Here is a 23,946-nt window from a genome sequence, read left to right on the forward strand (position 1 = left end):
AATTCTAAGTTAATTATTATTTAAAAAATAAAATAAACTGTATAAGTTTGAGCATTAAATATGTTGTCTGTTGAATATAGGTTGAAAAGGATTTTCAAATCATTGTATTTTGTTTTTATTTACATTTTACAGGATTTCCCAACTTCAACCGAATCCGGTTTGTATTTAAGTGCTACAGAATTGGGTCGAGCATGAGAACATTAGTTATACATGGCCAGAATATCACATTGCAAATCTACTCTAGAGTCTTCGAGGTTTTTCAGTAAGAGCTGTGGTTTTGTCCTCCAAAGTTTGTCCATTTCATTATCAATCGATTTCAAGCTTGGACTTAAGTTGTAGCTTGCCTGCTAGTCCTTCGTTTTTGCTACGTGACTAGTTGCTTTGTGAAGAGAAGAGCTGACACAAACGTTAATGCTCACTAAACGTTGATGGTAGCTTAAGTGAATTTGCTTCAAATTCCGAAAAGTTTGTTTCATGTCGATGTACAATGTAGTGGTTTTCTTAAAGGGCATGTAAAGACACTATGGGGTCCCAAAATGTATTTGATAAAGATGGACTTATATTTTCAGAAACTGTTGTTAATTTTTGAATAAAATTGCAAATTGAGGAGTAATTGATGAAAAATCAACGGTTTGTATGTGATTGTTGAAGTTCATCCCGGAAATTGCCGAAGTGACTGTGATGTAGATTATAGGACGCCGAGCGTTGCCGAGTTACTTAGCCCATGTAAACCCAATGGCGGATACAGCAGCGGAAGCGATGTTGTCTGACGAATCTCCCTCAGATGATTCTTCACCTTCAGATGAAAATGAAGAGTATGATTTCTGTCCTGGGGTACAAGGGTATCAATTTGAACAGGTGAGAAGTACCCCAGCGGGAGAAAATCAAACCGAAAATGGTGATCATCGTGGTCGTGGGCAGGGCCATGGTCAGGAAAATAAGGATCGGCTTGGATATACTGACTGGTTCGTAACAAAATATCCCATAATTAACTGCCTAAATAATTGTGAATAATTTAAAACTATTCTACTTGTTAATACCTACATACGCGCAAAATGGAAAAAAATAAGATATTCTAACCGGAGATTGCATTGACCTAATTTTCACATGGTCCTTGTTTACATTTTGCATTTGACACTGACAGCTGTCAAGTGCCACGTTATGGCTCTTCTTGTGTAAGTTTTATTTGTTATGGTTTTTCTTTTGTAAGTTTAACTTTGGGTACTTCGAAAGTGTCATTTTAAATTGTACTTTGCTAGGTGTTCGTGTACACAATGTGTTGTGATGACATCTGCTGTGGAGTCTTCATGTTGTCAACAATTTGAAAAGATGACCAGAAAGATCAGCCAATACTCTGAGCTGGAACCAGATAAGGCCCCACTAAGCTGCATCACTGACCACCCAAGTTTCCAGGCCAATTGTCTAGACCACTGGGTGCTGGAAGTTGCCTATCTACAATACAGGCTACAGTATCATCAGGCTATGGATTTTCCACCGCACGAGTAGGTGTAATATTAGTATAGCTTTACTCCTAAAAATAAACCTAGATCTAGAGATTCAACTTTTTGATTATTTACTCGAGCAAAGAAATAAAACCTGAATTCATAAATACATTTGTGTACTTTCAGAAAATACAGACACACAGCATACAGACAATTGGTCCGTTGGTGTTGGGGAGTTGTTGGTCACCACCACAGAATACCGTTGCCCTCTTGCTGTGTGAGAAAGATAGGGGGCAGCTTCCCTAACCCTGATGGACAGCATTACACTGGTTTCAAGTGGCCAACGCTTTGACTGATTTTCATGAATGACTCTTTTATATTGTAATATCATGACCAGAAAAATTACTATAATGTAAAATGATATTTTGACAGTAAACACACTTTCATGGTTTTGCCACAGGTCAGTGTTCAATTATTGTGTCTCATTCAAAAGTGCCTTGTAAATGCCTCTGATTTATGAATCATGACAGGTAAAAAAAAAATACCATAAACACCATGATGTTTGGTTGTTACATACAGAATACAGGAGTGAAATGGATTAAATGCTGAAATTTGCAGTTGATATGGACACTTTAGGGGCAATTCTTGGAAAAGTGACAAACAAATTCTTCAATTTCAGAAAAATAATTTTAGTGATCAACAAAAATTTTAGACTGAGGACTTAGAGATAATTTCGGTAATTAAATTGTTAATTATTAGATATGGGAATTTTGGCCGCGGGGTCTTAAAATCGGCTCGTTTTGTTTGGACAAAACAAACCCATTGTTGTCGTATAGATTCCGTTGCTGGGAAACGATGTAAACTGTGGGTTTTGTGCGTATTGCTCCAAAATTTGACAACACAAACCTTCACCATCGTGGAACAGACGTTTAAACACCAATCAAACGAAATGAAGCTTATGTGTGACGTATTGGAGACAAAACACCATGAAAATGTGTGGTTCTTCGCGCTATCAATCGGTAAACAATGGGGGGGGGGGGGAGTCCTATCATCTACGTCACGGTACCACGTGATGCAGAATGGAGCGGTTCATGACAGGGGCGGGGAAGATCGAGAAATACACACAAATTGACTGCGTTTGGCTCACGAATGCAATTTTATTTCAAATTCTATAATATTATTTGGATACAGGTGAATATAATCGAACATTCTGAGTGCTTTTTAGAGCATGTTAAAGGTGCCTTTACATACACTTCAAATAAAAAAAGTCTCAAGTGAATAAAATATTTTTGAAAGTTTATAACTGTACATATAAGGCATATAACTGCCTACATTTAAAAAGGAAATGTTATTTTTGACTTATGCATTTATAATTCATATGTGAATTCAAAACTAATGTAAATAATGGCATTGCTTTTGCAGATGTCAGCAGCTCGCTTTCAAAAATCGCCATGGCAAATTATAAAACAAAAGCAAGATCAAACAAAGTATAGATCACAAAATTGAGATTTTCTGATGGCATGGCAAAGATGTAATTTCCCTTTTTACCCATGTTGTGATTTGTGACTCCAGATTCGGCTCAAGGAGTGGCATGTGAAGATGTAGGTTTTTATCTTCTGATGTCATTAAAATGTGCAGCTAACTTTGTTTTGCGTTCAACAGGGCTTGGAACTCTAAGGCAAATCACTTCAAAAGTTAAGATTGTGTTGTGTCATGTGATTAACAGTGGGTAATGGGTGAATTGTCAAATCAGACATCTTTTTCCCTTTCCCTCTTTATCAGACTCCAAGCCTGGAGAAAAGAGGAGCATCAATTAAAAACTGACCGGACTCCACAAGGTACAGATTGATTTTTGATTTATTCTTGATTGTAGAAGTAATCACAACTGCCTTGCATTATCTTTGGAAATGTATTTGTTATTGGTGGTTTGAATATACTTATGTATGCTTAGCTACTGTCGAGTATATGCAAAAAGCGTATGTCGTAATTGCAAACTTCAATATGGAACTTGCATTTATGACATGTCAATGCCTTAACTTTCACACTCCGGAAACCAGGGCGGATGTCAAAGTGCAAAAAAAAACAGGGCTTACCCTGTACATTTTCATCATTTGGATAACAACTTGTGCAAATAGAACAAGCAATTTTTCGGACTAAAAGTCGCTCCAGAATACACGTCGCATTAACCATAAAATGCACAATAAAGTTAAAAAAAAAACATATAAGTCGCTCCGGAGTATAAGTCGCATTTTGGAGGAAATTTTTCCGACAAAATCCAACACCAAGAACAGACATGAACGAGCAACAACAGGCTAAACCATACGGTATGCTAACGTGACAAACACAAACGAAGAGCTGAGAACGAGCCTGACGTAACATTGACAGTTATTCAAATAACTATAACATAAATAACACCTTTATCATACCATCTGTGTCACTTCAAATCATTAAATCCATCGATCGTCCTTTATGTCAACAATGCCAAGTGTGCGTCGCTGACGGCGGTTGCACTTCAAATTATTCCACAGGTCCATATAACTATATATAAATTATATATCAAATAACTATTATATAAGCAATAATATTATCAAACCATCTGTGTCACTTTAAACAAATCATTAAATCCATCAATCGTCCTTTATGTCAACAATGCCGGGTGCCCGCCGTTGATGGCAGTTGCACTTTAAATTATTCCACAGGCCTATATAACGATATATAAATTATATATCAAAAAACTATCATATAAGCAATATTATTATCAAACCATCTGTGTCACTCCAACTCATTAAATCGATCGATCATCTTTTATGTCAACAATGCCGCATGCGCGCCGCGCCGCTGACCGCGGTTGCACGTCAAATTATTCCACAGGCCCATATGACGATATATAAATTACATATCAAATAACTATTATATAAGCAATAATATTATCAAACCATCTGTGTCACTCCAAATCATTAAATCCATCGATCGTCCTTTATGCCAACAATGCCGGGTGCGCGCCGCTGACGGCGGTTGCACTTCAAAATGTTCCACAGGCCCATATAATTATAAAAAACAATTTCATCAAACAATTTCCGTCACTCCAAGTCATTAAATCCCGTGATCGAATCCTTTGTCCTATATGTATGCGCCCCCCCCCCCAAACAATGAAAAAACCCGCGACTTATAGTCCGAAAAATACGGTACTATTTTACGTGATTGGATATGTACAACAGCCAAATTAATTTGGACCACATTCAAAGGTACAGACAGAATGCCATCATTTTTTTTTTTCAAACAGGGCAAAGTTCATCATTGGACAATGGTTCATTTGAATCTTGCAGCTAACATTTGCTTCATTTTTCAACAGCTAGGAAGTGAGTGAAACGCCCATGACAGGGAAAAGTAAGAGGTCTTTTTTGTAGGCATTAGTCATTTAAAAAGAAGTCATAGCTGCAGTAATTTAAGTGAGTATTTTATTTATATTTCTCTTTATTCTCAGAGTTTCTGAAGGTCATCGTGGAGCCCCTTCTGGCAATCCCTGGGCTGAGGAGCCTCAACTCTCGTTCAGAATGTGACACGGAGAGTGGACGGTACCCATGACTGATCTGGAGACCTTTGACATGATGTCCAAGGAAATAAATGACAAACAGGATGCAAGACTGAATGACAGAATGATTAAGCTTACAATTGGTTAGTCAAAATTTTGGATGTCTCCCCCTCACTCTTGATAGCTTACAAATGGAACCTGTAGGGTTCTGTTTGGTTTAATTGTACTGTCAAAGTAACTGACTTTTAGGTTATTTTTTGCTTGATTTACAAGAAATAAAGTCCTCAATTCAATGTTGTCTACTCTTACTTCCACTTTTCTGAGACACTGTTCATAATGCCTTATATACAGATCGCAAAGCAGTCTTCCGTTGGGAGGGGCTGATTTGAAGACCTGCATGTTTCCAAGACCATGGACAGGTATTTTTAGTTTGACATCTGTGCTGTAGATTAAAAAAGGACAACAGTGAAGGCTTACTATGTGATGGCTGCGCACAGTGTTGACATTTCTTTTCTGGTGTAGACCCTACACAAATGACAATGACAACGTTCAATATGTGTGCTCGTGTGACTCGTGCAGAGGGCCCTCAGGAAGACTGCGCTGATAGCGCTGGTAAATAAAAAAATAAACCTGTCTGCTCGTTCCTGTGTGATTGCTTCATGTTCGAAATGTGCGACTGACATGAGATGCATCAAGGAAAAACTATTTTACTTATATTACCCCATATTCATATTTCTTATACAGAGTACAGTGGAGCCTCGGTTTTCGAACGTCTCGGTTCTCGAACAAATAGGTAGTCGAACAAAAAATTAGAGATTTTTTTGCTTCGGAGGTCGGACGAAATTTCGGTTGTCGAACCTCGCGAGATGAGCCGAGAGGACCCGCATGCCAACTGACTCCGTTTGTTATTACATTCTCGTTACTCTGAGGTTTGCATCAACTCTAATCATGCCTCCAAAGGAAGCAAGTGGGAGCAGTAAAGCCATCCTAAAAGACAAAGACGCTCTTAAACCTATGTGACAGTGAGCGCCCGGCGCGCTGTGGCTGTGCGACCGGACCAAATTAAGCTCCCTGCGCACTGAGGTCCACTTAAATTTTGGAAAGTACATCAGGACATTAAAAATATTTTCTGAATTTCAGCGACGTCTCCGTCACGATAATGCGACCAACGCGATATAGTTGCGTGGTCGGCGACGCGCTACGGTTGCGCGTTCGGCGGTGCGCTGCAGTTGCGCAATCGGACAAAATTAAGCTCCCTGCGCACTGAGGTCCACTTAAATTTTGGAAAGTACCTCAGGACTTAAAAAATATTTTCTAAATTTCAGAGACGGCTCTGTCACAATAATGCGACCAGCGCGGTGCAGTTGCGCCTTCGGCGGTGCGCTGCAGTTGCGCGATCGTACAAAATTAAGTTCCCTGCGCACTTAGGTCCACTTAAATTTTGGAAAATACATCAGGACTTTAGAAATATTTTCTAAGTTTCAGCGACGGCTTTGTCACAATAATGCGACCAGCGGGGTGCAGTTGCGCGGTCGGCGACGCGCTACGGTTGCACGTTCGGCGGTGCGCTGCAGTTGCGCGATCGGACAAAAATGCGCAAATGAAAAAATACTTTAAAAAGGCGATTAAATTATTTTCAATTATTTGTAATGGGAAACATGATTCGGAATTCGAACGATTCACTTCTCGAATAGCCTTCTGGAACGGATTGTGGTCGAAAACCGAGGCTCCACTGTAATCCCAAGGTCTACAATGAGTGGTGCCTGATGTTCATCTTTGTAGAAGCTATTGGCGACACGCACAGAGGCCACGGATGATGAAACAAGGAGCACAATGGCTTTAAAATTAAAACGGGCTCCAGCGCTGAGTAGCAAAGGGGGCTATCAAAACCCCACAAGAGTGATGTTTATATTGTTTCCCCCTTGTGTTTCGCCAAGCTGGTTGTTTTGTTTATTTGATATGTCCTACATAATATATGTATATATTTATATATTGTAACTTAGTAGTTTTGTTCTATTAAATAGCCCTCATGTATTAATATTGTATGTATATTTTTACATTTTTAAACATGATTTAAAAACATTGCACGTTTAGATTTGTGATGGTTGGATAATGTTTGGAAAAATATTTTTATTTAGGTTCAATTATCGTTTTGGTTAATTGTAGCATCAAAAGGTGTACTTAAATCTGCAGCTAACATAAGTATGACTGTTACTGAAACCTATTTTTGTATTTAAAAAAAAAACGATGTAAATTTTCACACCCTGGCCCATCACTAATCAAATGCATTTTCACAACATCCTGGAACTACACAAAAGTAAGGATCACAGGTTAAATGTATCGAAGAGAACCTCAATGTTGAATAGACGTCTAGATGTTCAAATGATCACTAGCTATTAGCGCGATTAGCGCTAATCGCGCCAATAGCTATTAGCCATCATTCGAACATCTACGCAATAAATGTCTAAAAAAAACTTTCACATATAGACGTCTAGTTGACGTCTATCCCGTAGACGTCTTAAAAACTTTCACATATAGACGTCTAATAGACGTCTATGCCATAGACGTCTATAGTATAGACTATAGTATAGCACTATAGTCTATAGTATAGACGTCTATTCTTATTACCGTAATTTCCGGACTATAAGCCGCGACTTTTTTCCAAAATTTTGGACCCTGCGGTTTATAGTCAGGTGCGGCTTATATACGATTTTTTTCGTACTTTTTGTGATGACTTGATCACTTTTACTCTTAACACTATTATATACAGTAAAAGCTACAAAACAAACGGACAAATAACTCGTTTTCAAATCAGACGAGTATAAACTGGTCAAATATTTAAAAAAAAAGATATTATTAAAAGTGAAGACAATTTGCAATTCTAGTAATGACACATGAATTTGATGCACAATTTGTCTTCGCGGGCCACATAGAATGATGTGGCGGGCCGTATCTGGCCCCCGGGCCTTGAGTTTGACACCTGTGCTCTAAACCCTTTCTCTTACTCTGCCATGTCACTCAGAGATTGCACAAAGCAGTGGCGCTGTTTGGACCATCTGCATTGTATTAAAACCCAATCAATCAGCATTTAAATTCAATTCTTCTGACATTTTGCTCACCAAAAACAAGTTGTAATGAATGTGAACTTTTAATGCATTTTATTCAGAAGGTTACTTTGAACCTTAAACGGCGGCACGGCGTACTTATGGATTTTTACGGCCTCCGGCCTCCAGGGGGCGCTCTAGCAGGAAGCAAGAGCGAGACAGGCGAAGAAGAGATAATGCGCCGAAGAAGACGTGCTAGTTTGTGTTTACATTTCCCGCATCACACAGAGCGCGATCAAGACGGACATTACTGAAAGGAAGCCTTTATACACAAACCGCCATCATGGGGGACAAAAGAAATGCATATGATGCCGCTTTTAAGCTATACGTGTCGCTCGCTAGTTTAATGTAATTTAGCGCTTCGTGCATGAATAAGATTAGCATGAACAGACCCCTTTCATACTCGAAGAAATGCATAAAAGCGACGACGAAAGAGAGACTGAGAAAGTGTGAGGCGAAAGATATCTAACGCTATTCCAATCGGACACTAAGGAGGAAGACTTCGATGGTTTCAGTGCACAGGAGGGTGATGAAGACGGCTCTTTTTTTTTACTTTTACTGGTAAGTTTTTTTCAACCAGCCCTGTTAGTGCTGTGCTACCGTGTTGCTGCTGTGTTACCGGCATGTCTCAGTGAATTTGCTGTGTTACTTCCGTGTTGCTGCGGAATTACTGCCGCGTCACAGGCAGTGTTTGGAAAAAAATGTTAAGGTATGTTATTAAAGCTTTAAAAAAACTTTCTGTGTCCAGTCTTTCTTTGCTAATAACTCGCGTCCACACTTCCGCGTTGCTGCGGTACTACTGCTGCGTCACAGGCAATGTTTAGAAAGACATGTTCAAGTATGTTATTAAAACGTTAAGGCTTTCTATATACTGTCTTTCTTTGTAAAAAACTTGTGTGCACGTGCGGCTTATAGACCGGTGCGGCTTATGTAAGAAAAAAACTGAAATATCCCTGAATTTTAGCTGGTGCGCCTTATAATCCGGTGCGGCTAATCGTCCGGCAATTACGGTACACATTTAGACCATTTTTAGACGTCTATTAAACGTTAAAATGCTCACAGGATTAGGGTTAGGGTTAGCTGATATGCATGCAACTCTACAAACATCATAAACTCAGTGCCTTTTGAATCCTTAAATTACATTCATAATTACTATCAATAAACTGAATAAAACTTACGTCTTCATCAATCTCCAGTTCCAGGCCCATATCTCGAAGTTTCCCTTCAAACTCCTCCCTTCTGAAGTTTTTTTGATCCTCTTGGCCACTAAACGTCTCTCCTAGGGAGTGTAGATCAACATTGGATAGTGTTGAGGTTTGTGAAGATAATGAACCTTTTTCAGCAGAGGGTGGAAGATGGCTCCGTCGCAGGCTGCGTGCAACAGCATTTTCTGTCAGCAAATGTGTTGAGTATCGAATAGAACGTCCCGTCGACGATTTCTTCAAGGCATAGGTGAGAACATAGTCCACATGCCGCTGACCATCTTGAAAGTAGAGACCGCGTTGACAATGGGCATTTTCCTCTGGGGTTAGAGTCTTCAGCAGCTAACAACATTTACAAAAAGACAGGCAGACAGTGAGAAAGATGGTTACAGTTGATTTTATATATATATATATATATATATATATATATATATATATATATATATATATATATATATATATATATATATATATATATATATATATATGCACACTCACACACACACCGTATTCATTCTAATTATCGCCCAGGCACACTTTTTGGCCGATCGCCAAGGGGCACTGAAATGGGCGACAATGTATATTTTCCTTATGTAGTATGCAATACCTGCATCTCACTGGTGTTTTTAACACTAGAACAGCGACTGTTCTGATCTACCTCGAACAGCGGGGTGCGTCAATTGACGCTCCATGGATGCGACTCGATGCCGTTGCACATCACATGTTGCGCACGTCATGTTATCGCGATCGTCTTGTTCAAGTGCACGCCCCGCTAACGTATTTGTGTGAGGATATTGTAGCGGAGTGACGAGTGTAATTGTATCATAGTTTATGGAGAAAAACAATTTAAAAGGGACATTCGACGTGCTGTCAAATCAGTCACATTTAAACTTGTGCAATGACGTCGGCATGCGGTCGCGGAGGAAAACATGCTTGGTAGGCCGATTGAAGACTCCAAATTGTCCCTAGGTGTGAGTGTGAGTGCGATTGGTTGTCTGTCTCTGTGTGCCCCGCGATTGGCTGGCAACCAGTTCAGGGTGTCTCCCGATGACGGCTGGGATAGGCTCCAGCACGCCCGCGACCCCCGTGGGGACTAAGCGGTTCGGAAAATGGATGGATATATATATATATATACATATATACACACACACACACACACATACGGGACTGTCTCAGAAAATTAGAATATTGTGATAAAGTTCTTTATTTTCTGAAATGCAATTAAAAAAACAAAAATGTCATACATTCTGGAGTCATTACAAATCAACTGAAATATTGCAAACCTTTTATTATTTTAATATTCAAACTTAATATTCAAACTTACGTCCGTCCGCCCGCCCAACCCCGTCCTTTTTCTATACCGCTTGTCACCACCATCAAATATGAAATATTAAACCCTAAACCTGCTATAAGTTGTACAAATAACACTGTTAAAAATGGCTGTGAAATCTACAGTTACTTACTGTATTAAACACAGTAACCGTACTGTGTATGATTATTACAGTAGAATGCTGTAATTGTTACAGTTACACCTCGTAAACATGACAAAATCACAGTAGGATAAGTATTACAGTGAGAAACACAGTACTCGAAGCATTACTGTAAATAAATCACAATAGCCAGTATAGTACTGTAAACAGAAAAGTAAACTACTGTAATTTTATTGTCAATGTCCACAGTTAAAAATGGCTGTGAAATCTACAGTTACTTACTGTATTAAACACAGTAACCGTACTGTGTATGATTATTACAGTTGAATGCTGTAATTTTTACAGTTAAACCTCGTAAACATGACAAAATTACAGTAGGATAAGTAGTATAGTGAAAAACACAGTAGTCGAAGCATTACTGTAAAAAAATCACAATAGCCTGTTTAGTACTGTAAATAGAAAAGTAAACTACTGTAATTTTATTGTCAATGTCGTTGATGAATGAACATTGAAAGTTGATATTTATATTTATATTAAAATTATTTGTCTGATATGTATATACATATATGTATACAGATATATATTATATATAATATATCTCATAATAAAATCAATGATTATCATATAATTATCATATAATCATTATGACTTTTAACTCAATGACTCACCATGGCATTTTTTTATTATCAACATTAAGTTCTTTTCTCTTTTCTTTTTCACTGGCGGACATGTACGGAAGAGAAAAAAAAGTCAGAATCCTGTCACCCCTTTTGTTTTTTTTCTTAACTGACCCTAATCATCTTCCGTAGACATGGGCTGATATGGGCTGACCTGAATTTATCTAATGAGGATCAAGAGATTTCAGCAGTTTTGCTTCGGTTTGTCAATCACGTCAAACTAAACGGGACAAATCGCGATCTCAACAAGAGTATTTTACTGCCTGTTTTTTTTCTCCACCTTCTGCCTCGTGTGGGTTTTCGTCCTGGCGGCGGCACACCAAGCACACTTCGCGACGTCCAGACACTCGATAAGTAAGCCTACCAGCACTTTCACTATAAGTAATAAAATAAAATAGTAATACATCAAAATGAATTACTCATGCAAGTACTGTAATTTCACCACAGCTTCAATCAAGCCTGCATTTGTTCGTCATTTGAGGATTCACAGACATTTAGCTAACTTCAGATTTCCATGTGGGGTAGCAGAATGCTTTGCCACTTGTCACACACGTGGCGCCCTTCAAGCTCACATGTACCGCTCTCACAAGAAGACAGCTAAACCAGGACTTGAAAGGCAAATTGATGGAGTTGACTTGGCTTGCACTGTTGAAGGTTGTAGCTTTATGTCAGCAAATTTTTCAACCTTATGTGAACATCTTCATTGGCATATCAAAGTGTCATGCCCCTTTACTAACTGTTCAAGGTATTTTCATGTCCGCTCATCCTTTTCCTCACACTTGAGCCGGAAGCACAAAAAGACCTCTAGTTCTCCATGTAGTGGCCATACTTCTACCAGTGCTACTAACATTACTAGTGCCTGCATGAATACGCCATCAGACTGTGAACTTGGTCAAACTTTTGAGACAATCGTTGATGATGACACACATGATGAAGTGGACACACATGATTTTATGAACAATCTGGCCATGTTTTATCTCCGAATGCAGGCTAAAATGCTGCTACCAGCCAGTACAATTCAGACCATAATAGAGGAAATACAAGAGGTCCACAACACTGGTTTGACTTATCTTTTGTCTAGGATGCATGAAGAATTAACAAAGCTGAATGTGTCTGAAAGTGATATTAAGAGGCTCCTTGATGATCTCTCAAAAGATAACCTTCTGAAAATGTGCAATGAAGGAGTGTTTAGAACAGATCAACTTCGTAAAACCTTCTTTAAGAGCAGATTTAAGTATGTTGAGCCAGCAAAGACTTACTTAGGCATTGATGCTAAAGGCAAAGAGAGGTTCTATCAGTATGTGCCCATCAAGGATACAATCAAATCACTCATCAGTCAAAGCTCTGTTAAAGAGCAAGCTAAAGCTGACACAGGAACTACTCCTGATGTTCTTGAAGACGTGAGAGATGGTAGAAACGTTAAAGATAATATACTTTCTCAAGAATCACCATCTTCATTGTCGATCATCTTGTATCAGGATTCGTTTGAAGTTGTGAACCCGCTGGGCTCAGGCAGAAAAAAACACAAAATATTGGCTATGTACTTGACACTTGCAGAGATTGCGCCACACAACCGGTCTTCCATTGATCCAATGCAACTTATGTTGTGCAGAGAGGAGGATTTAAAATTTTTCGGACAAGAAAAAGTATTCTCCACTTTAGTCAGTGACTTAAAACAAATCGAGGAAAGTGGAATTGATTATGGTGATGGGGAGAAGATAAAAGGCTCTGTGATTGCCATTACTGGAGATAATCTGGGGTCACACAGTATTGGTGGGTTTACTGAAAACTTCAGTAAAAGCACACATTTTTGCCGGTACTGTGTCATAGATAGAGAATCTTTCCACACAGATCCCACCAAATCTGGTCCTAAAAGAACCATTGAGAGTTACAAAAAGAGTGTGGCACAGGTAGCCTCAAACCAGGAAATGACCAATGGAATAAACACTTGGTGAATGTGGGAAAACACTTCACCTATGGTCAACTGAATCAGACTATATCTCAGTTCACATACCTAGGCAGTGATTCAAATAACAAACCATGTGAGGTAAAATCTGATGGAGAGAAGTTGGGAGGGCATGCTGCTCAAAACTGGTGCCTCTTACGTCTCCTTCCTATTCTGGTTGGAGACAGAATCAAAAATCCACTTGATGATGAGGTGTGGCAGTTATGCTTAAAGCTCAGAGAAATTGTGGATTTGATTTGTGCACCCAAGATCCATACCAACCAAGTGGCATATCTTAAGATTCTCATTGAGGAATACATCCATCTTAGAACTGCCACATTCCCAGAAAATACACTAAAGGCCAAGCACCACTATCTTGTCCATTACCCAGAACTCATTCTTCGGTTTGGTCCCCTCATTAGGTTGTAGACATTGCGCTTTGAAAGCAAGCACTCGTATTTCAAGCAATGTGCAAGAAAACTGCATAACTTTAAAAATCTCTGCAGTACCTTAGCAGAAAGACACCAGTTGCTACAAGCATATTTACATACTGGTAGCTTATTTCCACCAACTCTGCAAATGGGCCAACCAAGTAGATTTGATGACCAACTGTACCAGATAGGCATTCAGAAAGCTGTCAGTCTTACGGGTCTCTGCCCGGAACACACAATTGAAACACCCTCTGTCACTTTCAAAGGCACTCTGTACAAAAGAGGCTTAACTGTTGTAGTGGACCAAAATGACACAGGGTGTCTATTTGGGAAAATACTGTTGATACTGATAAAGGAGTCAAACATATATTTTGTTGTCGAGCATTATCAATCTGTACCAGTTGTGGATCTTGGTGTGTATTGCTTACAAAGCAACTCTGAAGCACAGTATCAGTGTTTGACTGTGGACACGCTTGCAGATTATTACCCTCTTTCTGTATATAAACGATTTGGTCTTAATCTTGTTGTTCTGCATCATTCTGTGTTTCAGAAGAATGAGTAATGGACTCCATTAAGAAGGCAATACAGACAGCACTACCACAGCTAGATGAAGTGAAACTTGAAACTTTGGTCAATGAGTTGGTGACCAAAGTAGGTGTTGAAGTACCAGATGATCTGCAGTTCATTCATAATGTCAGAGCATATTAAACAGTTTTCCTGCAATTTTGTTTGTTTTTTGCTCATTAATTTGTGACTTTAATGTCAGAGAATTTAAATCTCTTCCAGGTAGTGATTGATGGATTATTCAATAATCAAAATAAATACCGTAATTTTTGGACTATAAATCGCTCCAGAGTATAAGTCGCACCAGCCATAAAATGCCCCAAAAATTGAAAAAATTATATATAAGTCGCTCCGGAGTATAAGTCGCCCCCCCACCCAAACTATGAGAAAAACCACGACTTATAGTCCGGAAATTACGGTACTTGCAGACTTGTATATGTTAATATGGGGTTATATACAAAATTTGAAGGATATTATTTTGTGGTATTAAACTGGCGGCTCGGTGGCGCACTGGTTAGCAAGTCCGCCTCACAGTTAGGAGGGTGCGGGTTCGATTCCACCTCCGGCCCTCCCTGTGTGGAGTTTGCATGTTCTCCCCGGGCCCGCGTGGGTTTTCTCCGGGCACTCCGGTTTCCTCCCACATTCCAAAAACATGCTTGTTAGGCCAATTGAAGACTCCAAATTGTCCCTAGGTGTGAGTGTGAGTGCAATTGGTTGTCTGTCTCTGTGTGCCCTGCGATTGGCTGGCAACCAGTTCAGGGTGTCCCCCGCCTACTGCCCGATGACGGCTGGGATAGGCTCCAGCACGCCCGCGACCCCCGTGGAGACTAAGCGGTTCAGAAAATGGATGGATGGATGGATGGATGGATGGATGGATGGATGGATGGATGGATGGATGGATGGATGGATGGATGGATGGATGGATGGATGGATGGATGGATGGTATTAAACTGGTCACAAACATTTGTGCGCTTTCACTCATGTGTGTAATGCAGGTCCCGCCGACCCCCAGCTAAGCCCTTCATCGCCTGAGCCACGGCCAGTTGGCTCTTCCAGCACATGCCCCATATCACCCACCAGTCCCATCTCTGCATGGGGGGACAGTTTTGAGGTGCCATGGAACAAAGTGAGGCCGACTCTTAGAAGAGCAGTAGATGCTGGTGAGAGGCCAGCTGTGGAGGACCGCCGACACTTGATAAGAGTCACCGTTGATGCAATGAGAGAGCATTCATTGAACCCTACTCGCAGAGAGTGTGTGGTAGTGGCAAAAGCTATAACTCAAAAATATCCAAATAGTTTTTTAGACAAAAATGAAGAGGGGGAGCTAATTGTATGTGGGTATTTCAGTGTTTTAAATCAGCTCAAGACCAGAGTAGAATATTTAAATCGTGGCAACACTCTTTCCCGTCTGAGGAAGCCCAAACGCACCCAGAGAGATGATAAGGATGGTGATGATGACCAGCCAACAGTAGTTACATGCTTAAGAGTCGACAGTTATGGGTGTGTTCGTTGGCAGCCAGAGAACTATCCAGATGGGGAAACATCAGCATCATTAGAAGAAAAGAAGCTTGAGATGTTGGATATATTCAGCCAAGAGGGACTCAAGGGCAGTGAGAGAGGAAGAGTCGAAGACCTAATGGCAATCACTTATGCCAAAGAGCGGGAATGTATCAACGCAAACCCTCCCCCAAATATTCTGAATGTGGGTAAAGAGTGGCCATTTCTCTTTTCACATAAGTTCTTATTATCACATTTCACCACTCTCACCAATGTTGACATATGCACACGACTGAATGAAGACTTGGAGAAAAAAGGTAAAAGACTTCTGGATTTCTTCAGAAGTCAGATTACAAGGTGGGGGAAGGAAGTAAGAGCTGTCCTGAAGGAAGCTCGAAAGGAGGACCAAGAAGGAACTGATGGCCTATCAGCGATGCTTGTGATGTTGGCACACTTCAAAGAGCAAGAAGATTCACTTTTTCTCCTTGCTGATGTAAGCGCCTTAATTACGAAAACATTTTACCCCCCCAACTTTATTGCAGTTTGGTGAGCCTTCAATGGCATCTTGTACTTGGGTTCAAGTACTAAATCCTGTCTTCCTAGGCGTTTGTAGTTTAAGTTTGTTAATCGTTTGATACAGTGGGTTTTAGGCCAGGTATATTGTTAGAGGGCACATTTACGTTATTGTTGATTAAGCACTTTTTCCTTTTCATTCATTTATATACCTCACCTGACACTATAACCCACATCTATCCCACAATGGTTCCATCTGAATAATTTTGTAGAGCATCTTGAGTGTAGTTTCTTCTCCACTGTGTGCACAATATTTGAATTAAGAGAAAACTGATATAGCCTGGCACGTTGTTATTTTCTATTTTCAAGGGGTGTAAATGTGCACAAACCATCAGAAAAACAAAAAATATGGCACATTGTTTCCTTGTCAACAAATTTAAAAAATAATTTCTTTTTTCCTAGAGATAATATGCCATCTCGTTTGTTTCAAGTAACGTTCCCCTTTACTGGCATTCATAGGTGACAACCACTCCAGCAGATGCAGAGGCCCAGCTGTCTCTCCCCATCACTCCAAGAATCATCATGCTTGGCCTCAGTACCTCCCTCTGCAACTGGCTACTGGACTTCCTCTGTCAGAGGCCTCAGGTGGTGCGTGTTGGCGACAAAATCTCCACCAGCATCACGCTGAGCAAGGGGGCCCCCCAGGGCTGCGTGCTCAGTCCATTGTTCTTCACCCTGCTGACGCATGACTGCACTGCGACCTACAGCGATAACCGCATAGTGAAGTTTGCTGACGACACGACTCTGGTGGGTCTCATCACGAAGGGCGACGAGACTCGGTACAGGTCGGAAGTTGACCTTCTGACCACGTGGTGCAGGGACAACAACCTCCTGCTGAACGTCAATAAGACCAAGGAAATCGTTGTTGACTTCCGGAAGGGTCACACAACACACCTGCCGCTGATCATCGACGGTGCTGTGGTGGAGAGGGTGAGCTGCACCAAGTTCCTGGAGGTGCACATCAGTGAGGACCTCTCCTGGTCCGCAAACACCTCGTCACTGGCAAAGAAAGCTCAGCGCCGCCTGTACTTCCTGCGGAAGCTCAGGCGTGCATGTGCTCCTCAGACAGTCCTGTCTACATTCTACCGTGGCACCATTGAGAGCATCCTCACCAGTTGCATCGCTGTCTGGGGTGGTAACTGCACTGAACAGAACTTGAAGGCCCTGCAGCGCATAGTGAATACGGCTGGTAAGATTATTGGTGCTTCGCTCCCCTCCCTGAAGGACATTTACACCTCCCATCTCGCCCGCAAGGCAACCTCGATTGCCAGAGATGTGAGTCACCCGGCTGACTCTTTGTTTGACCTTCTGCCCTCTGGGAAGAGGTACAGGAGCCTGCGCTCCCGCACCACCAGACTCGCCAACAGCTTCTTTCTCCAGGCTGTTAGGGCCCTGAAGTCGCTACCCCCTTCTGCGTAGCGTGCGGCACTGTTGCGCTATTTTCGGGAATGTCTGCTGTACGCGCACTTGTTCCTTTTTTTTTTGCTCCTCTTATTTATTTATTTATTTGTTGTGTTATTTATTCATTATTTATTCAGCACGCTTTTGTTATATTTGTTTACTTGTTTGTCTGTTGTGAGCCATGTCTTGTCACCGTGGGATGGGGGGAACGAAATTTCGGTTTCTTTGTGTGTCTTTGCCATGTGGAGAAATTGACAATAAAGCTGACTTTGACTTTGACTTTGACTTGAAGTTTCACATTGTACACAATGTTAATGAATCCTTTGAAAATAGAGGCCACAAGCAAAGAAAGTCTAGTTCGGAAACAGTAGTGAATGCAGCTCGTCTCGCTTCATTCACTGTTTCTTCACTGGTCAGGATTTCCAGCTTGTAATACAAGGCTCACACAGACTTCAAAACCTGAACACACACACATAAACTGATACTCTCACGCTTGCGCTCAGACCACATAATGAACATTGCATTTGACATTGTCCTGCCCCGCTTGAAAAAAAATAAAACAACTTGCGGAAACACTAAACAGACACAAAAAAAAAGCTCTGTTGAGTGCGAAAACTCAAGTTCATGCATTTTACTTCATACCTATATAATCCTACATATGTTCATTGATTTTCCAGAGTTTATTCATGTTCTGTTTATGAACATTTTTCTCTGTAAATACTTCTCTGACTCTTGTGATCAAAAACGTTTATCTACAGCTAAATATGAGGCTTTTATGTAAATACCGTATTTGCCGGTGTATTGGTCGACCTTTTTCGATCCAAAATCGACCGAAAAAAATCGACCTCGACTTATACACCGAGTCATAAAATTTAACTTTGTATTCATCGCTTCAAATGTGATGGTAACCAAGGCCGTTTCTCATGCATCTCATTGTGCGTTGCACTTAGAAAATTTGAACCGGGCGGCGTGCGCGAGTGCGCGGCCCGCTGGAAGTCGAATGAGGCTCCGCGATTTCATCCGCGGTGCTTATAAAGTGCCGATCCGCTCGGCGGGAGCTATTTTCGGCCACTTGGCGCGTGCGCACGGCCTCCCGGATGTGCCGGGCGGCATGCGCGAGCTCACCGGCCGCTGGAAGTCGAATGAGGCTCCGCGATCTCCTCCGCGGTGCTTATAAACAGCCGATCCGCTCGGCGGGAGCTATTTTCGGCCACTCGGCGCGTGCGCACGGCCTCCCGGATGTGCCGGGCGGCGTGCGCGAGCTCGCCAGCCGCTGGAAGTCGAATGAGGCTCCGCGATTTCATCCGCGGTGCTTATAAAGTGCCACTCCGCTCGGCGGGAGCTATTTTCGGCCACTTGGCGCGTGCGCACGGCCTCCCGGATGTGCCGGGCGGCGTGGGCGAGCTCGCCGACCGCTGGAAGTTGAATGAGGCTCCGCGATCTCCTCCGCGGTGCTTATAAACAGCCGATCCGCTAGGCGGGAGCTATTTTCGGCCACTTGGCGCGTGCGCACAGCCTCCCGGATGTGCCGGGCGGGTGCGCGAGCTCGCCGGCCGCTGGAAGTCGAATGAGGCTCCGCGATCTCCTCCCGGTGCTTATGAAGAGCCGATCCGCTCGGCGGGAGCTATTTCCGGCCACTTGGCGCGTGCGCACGGCCTCCCGGTGGTGCCAGGCGGCGTGCGCGAGTGCGCTGGCCGCTGGAAGTCGAATGAGGCTCCGCGATCTCCTCCGCGGTGCTTATAAAATGCCGATCCGCTCGGCTTGAAGCTATTTCCGGCCTCCCGGTGGTGCCGGGCGGCGTGCGCGAGCTCACCGGCCGCTGGAAGTCGAATGAGGCTCCGCGATCTCCTCCGCGGTGCTTATAAACAGCCGATCCGCTCGGCTGGAGCTATTTCCGGCCACTGCGCATGCGCACGGCCTCCCGGAATTTGAACACATTTCGTCAATAAATTTCGCATATTTCTGATTGAATTTTGAAGTTTAATATAATGCAACAATTGAGCTCGACTTATTCAAAGAATATATCATAAAATCGTAAATTTCCGTCGAATTTTAGGGGGTCGACTTATACACCGGTAGTTTTCTAATAAACAATACATATAGAAACTTCTGATCAATTTGTATACATTTCTGGCAAAAAAGACAACTTGTGGGGCAGGATCAGTCTATTTCTGGGTTGAACCACACTCACTTCCGGGTTAAGCCCCATTCAGAGTACGGATATTGATAATTTAGTTGATCGAACAGATACAGATAATGGTGTACTCACTCATCACTAGTAGCCAACTCGTTTGTCATTGCTGCTATTTCAGATTGGTTGCTATACATGTCACTTTTTGTTCATCTTTCACCAACTCAGTTACTATATCTGCTCCTTTTATCTGTTTTATGTACTGCTTGGAAGATATGTATGCTCCCTGACCTGTTTTTCCAGTCATTCACCTGAAGCAGATCATTTATAAAATGGATTGCTGTGAAATATGATTTTTGTAATGTCTGACTTTAAGTAGAGACAATCCTGACTGTGAAAAAGTGGATGCTGTCGATCGAGGGGAGGGTCATCATCATCCCATCTGCTGCTCACCTGGCTGACTTCACCACTGCCTTGACCACTCTCTTTGCCTGTTACTATGTTTTCAACCTGGAGTATCAGGTGGAAGCCTGCACAACACTGGAGTTTATTCAGAGGTATTAACTGATGAAATTATATACCTAACTTTATTCTCACTGGCATTTTCTATATCTCTCTGATAATTGCAACACAGCGTTTGAATTCTAGCTGGCTGCCATTGTGTTCACAACTAACTACTTGTATCATAACTGAAATTATGTAAATACCTAGAGTAACAAGTCTTATTCAGGCAGTATTATCACCCCTTAATAGTAAAATGAATGTAATGCAAGTATAAAATACTGCAATATTGTATTTATTCAATTAAAACAATTTATTTTTATCGATTCGTTTAATTAATCCCCCCGCAATCACAGTTGTGATTTGCTAACTGATTACTCGTTGACATGTACATAATGTCTAAACCTCTAACTCCTATACTCATTTCATAGGTTTTTGGTCAGAATTAATCCTGACTCCACCAAGTGCAGTGCCAAGGAGCAGATGAGCCGGAAGACTGGGAGAGTGGTGAAGAGGAAGACGTCATACATGAACCCCCATGTGATCTCCTTCATCAGGGGCTTCATGGAGTTCAATTGGCTAACTGACTAGATATAGGTGAGGTTCAGATAATAACTTTTGCATAGAAAGTTCAAGATGGTTTATTGAAAGAAGTCATCTCAAATAGTTATGTTAACTCATGTGGTTGTTTTTTCCCCCATTAATTCTTAATGGCACATTCAACATTTCACATTTACGTAGTACCAGTTTGAAATTGTTTTTTCTCTCCGATTTAACTTGCGACATATTCCAATCGATATTTAACCGTCTCACGAGTAATCGTTACATCCCTACTAATAATATAACTCCAACCTTGCTAATTGCATGAGTGTTCCTGCAGCCAGTGACACACTTCCTATCAGGAACAAGTATCTTAACATGACACCGACATCACCATCATAATTCTTAATGTGTTTTCTTCTTTAATTTCAGGGCTCCTGTTTTGTCCAAGCCCAAGGAAGTTTTGTCTGAAAGGTTTGGTAATGTGCTTTATGTTCCTGTTCACCAAAAAATACATGATCCCGTTAACAATTTTTTTGTCTGTAGTTAATTGAAATATTTTAGAATATGGGTAATTCTATTAATGATTAATATTGAATCACTGATTCAGCATTTAAATTGTACAGTGAGAAACTTAATTTACTATGATTACCTACTGTCCATAGTACTGCATTGCCGTATACAATGCTGTTGTATGTATTGTATGTTACATTGTATGTTGTATGTGGTAATGACCACTTCATTTGTTTGTACATTAAATAAAGCAGTAATGTAAACGCAACTGAAATCACAGTATTTCATTGATATTCATTCTGCAGTTAAACAACTAATACTGTAAATGCAACTGACATCACAGTATTTAACTGTTATGTAGCATACAGTTAAACTACCTAATACTGTATATACAACCAAGACCACAGTATTAGACTGTTTTTTGCTTTACAGTAAATACTCCAATACTGTAAAGTTCATCTACTGTAATATGTATTTATAGTAAGTTACTGGTTAATTGCTGCCAGTTAATAACTGTAAAGCGTTTTTACAATAACTTACTGGTTAATTGCTGCCAGTTAATCACTGTAAAATGTTTTTACAATAAGTTGCTGGTTAATTGCTGCCAGTTAATTGCTGTAAAATGTTTTTACAATAAGTTGCTGGTCAATTGCTGCCAGTTAATTGCTGTAAAATGTTTTTACAATACGTTGCTGGTCAATTGCTGCCAGTTAATTGCTGTAAAATGTTTTTACAATAAGTTGCTGGTCAATTGCTGCCAGTTAATTACTGTAAAGTTTACAGGAATTTTTTTTACAGTGTGTAATGTAATGTAAAAATAAAAGTACAACTATGTGCCTTACACTCACCTCAAATTTGCCATGGAAGACAACATCTTGCAGAAAATGTGGAATCTGCTGCACTGAAGATCCTGAAAGGTCTGTAAGTTCTGCCTCATCTTTCATTGTTGGTAGTGACACTGATGTGTTGAAGAGGAAATAGTAAGGTTGAATATCCTAACTGTCTTTCTCCTTACATGTGTTGTCTGCTAGTTGACATATTTCATCTTTCGGTGAATCTGGAGTCAAATTATCCTTATACCTCTAATGGCATGATTGTCCCCCTTAAAGCTCAATGTAAAGAGAGCTGCTCTCCGTCTGTTTCTGTCACCATGTGGCGCGGCAGTGCTGACCTGCAAGCCTTGCTACTTGAGAAGCTGAATTTGAGCCAACATCTAAACTTAGACAACCATAAAACCCTGATGAGCTCAAGGCAAACTCCCTCACTTCCTGTCAAAATCAACATGACCCTCTGTCTTCCTCCCTCCTTCGCTTACAGCAGTGGGAGGGGACAGATGCTGAAAGGTCAACTGTGATTCAAACATTTTGCAGAAATAAAAACACTCCATACAGGAAATGACAAACAGTCCCCGCCTATCTTGTCATAAGTCAAAGAATGCTGACAAAAGAGTGTCATCACAAATTGCACTGTATTCTGTTTTATTTTTTATTATTTTTATTTCTTTATTTAACCTTGACTTATCTAAGTGAGGTAAGTGTGTCGACTTGGCAGCAGACAATAGAATAAAACAAAACAAAACAAAACAAAATGAAAGCAAATACTAACACATAAATTGTACAGTACGATACAGTTGCATAATGCACTGAATGCATGTGCGTCAACATTTACAGGTTAAATTAAGCAAAAAAAGATTGGCTGTAGTACAATTTTTGGTTTGAATTGTAAATGGGCATTTATTTCCTCTCCCTTCTCTTTTGTAAGTCAGTTGAAATTGTAGCAGGTAAAAAGCATTAGTGAATAAGATGCACATATATCAGCACGTCCAAAGTCCGGCCTGCGTGCCAAATCCGGCCCCTGGTCAGATTTCATACGGTCCGCAGTTACGGTCTCATAATGTATTATTTATGGCCCGACTGCACTGTCAAACTGGATAAAAAAAAAAAAAAAAAAAAATCATGAAACTTGAAACTGTAATTCCTCCTATTACCAAAAGGTGGCACCACCACCACTCTCCGCTCATTTCTGCCATGGCGACTGCAAAGAAAACGAGGAAAGTTGACATCGACGGCCGTCGCTTTCGAGAGAAATGGGAATTACAATAATTCTTCACTGAAAATCAAGGCAATTGTGTTTGTCTAATTTGTAAAGAGATATTTGACTTGTTTAAGGATTTCAACCTAAACAGACATTATAGTCTAATATATTAGACTAAACATGCTAACAGATACGACATGTTAACAGGGAGTGACCACGCTGATAAAGTGAAGTAGCTCCAAGCTGAACTGGCATCACAACAACGATTCTTTATGTTGGGCTGTGAGTTAAAAGTAAATCAAAAGTAAATATTATGTAATATTAAATAGTTCGAAGTGGCCATGGTACTGTTGATGTTATGAACCTGTAGATGTGACACAAACTATTACTTTCTGAAGGATATTGTAAATGACTAGAGCAAAATTCACT

The 23,946-nt window shown here is 40.8% G+C and overlaps 2 protein-coding genes and 1 long non-coding RNA gene across 9 annotated transcripts in view; 2 read left to right on the top strand and 1 right to left on the bottom strand.

The window, feature by feature from the left end:
• ano1b (anoctamin 1, calcium activated chloride channel b) overlaps positions 1–22,765 on the bottom strand; it is an 89,511-nt gene extending 66,746 nt beyond the window's left edge. For 3 of the 6 annotated variants that reach the window (XM_088379324.1, XM_088379322.1, XM_088379327.1), the window contains exons 1-2: positions 22,332–22,765; positions 9,257–9,622 (exon numbers count right to left, since the gene is read on the bottom strand). In XM_088379324.1, coding sequence (XP_088235450.1) covers positions 9,257–9,622; positions 22,332–22,427 — 462 coding nt within the window. In that variant the 5' untranslated portion in view covers positions 22,428–22,765. Of the gene's footprint in view, positions 1–9,256; positions 9,623–9,786; positions 10,044–22,331 lie in introns of those variants that run through there. The other 3 variants (XM_088379323.1, XM_088379326.1, XM_088379325.1) reach the window with 3 other exon arrangements.
• Positions 896–2,174, top strand: LOC148395964 (uncharacterized). Its single transcript, XM_088378379.1, has 3 exons — positions 896–928; positions 1,234–1,502; positions 1,629–2,174. The coding sequence occupies exons 1-3, from the start codon at positions 896–898 to the stop codon at positions 1,792–1,794; spliced, it is 468 nt and encodes a 155-aa protein (XP_088234505.1). The 3' UTR covers positions 1,795–2,174.
• Positions 3,031–6,075, top strand: LOC148395965 (uncharacterized). Of its 2 annotated transcripts, XR_015859136.1 has the most exons (5): positions 3,031–3,280; positions 4,795–4,829; positions 4,927–5,117; positions 5,326–5,393; positions 5,497–6,075. It is a non-coding gene; the product is annotated as an uncharacterized LOC148395965 (long non-coding RNA). The 2 variants fall into 2 exon arrangements; XR_015859135.1 differs by having other exon boundaries at positions 3,040–3,280; positions 5,326–6,075.
• Positions 22,766–23,946: the final 1,181 nt, after the last annotated feature.

This window comes from Syngnathus floridae, chromosome 6, assembly GCF_059516105.1.
Source record: "Syngnathus floridae isolate MCC-2025c chromosome 6, RoL_Sflo_1.0, whole genome shotgun sequence".
NCBI classification, from domain to species: Eukaryota; Metazoa; Chordata; class Actinopteri; order Syngnathiformes; family Syngnathidae; genus Syngnathus; species Syngnathus floridae.

Excerpts from the sequence above, each read along its gene's own strand:
- LOC148395964 (XM_088378379.1), top strand. The coding sequence starts at position 896 with ATGGTGATCATCGTGGTCGTGGGCAGGGCCATG. Across the intron at positions 929-1,233 it reads TGGTCGTGGGCAGGGCCATG|TGTCATTTTAAATTGTACTT; the intron begins GTCAGGAAAATA and ends GTACTTCGAAAG. Across the intron at positions 1,503-1,628 it reads ATGGATTTTCCACCGCACGA|AAAATACAGACACACAGCAT; the intron begins GTAGGTGTAATA and ends GTGTACTTTCAG.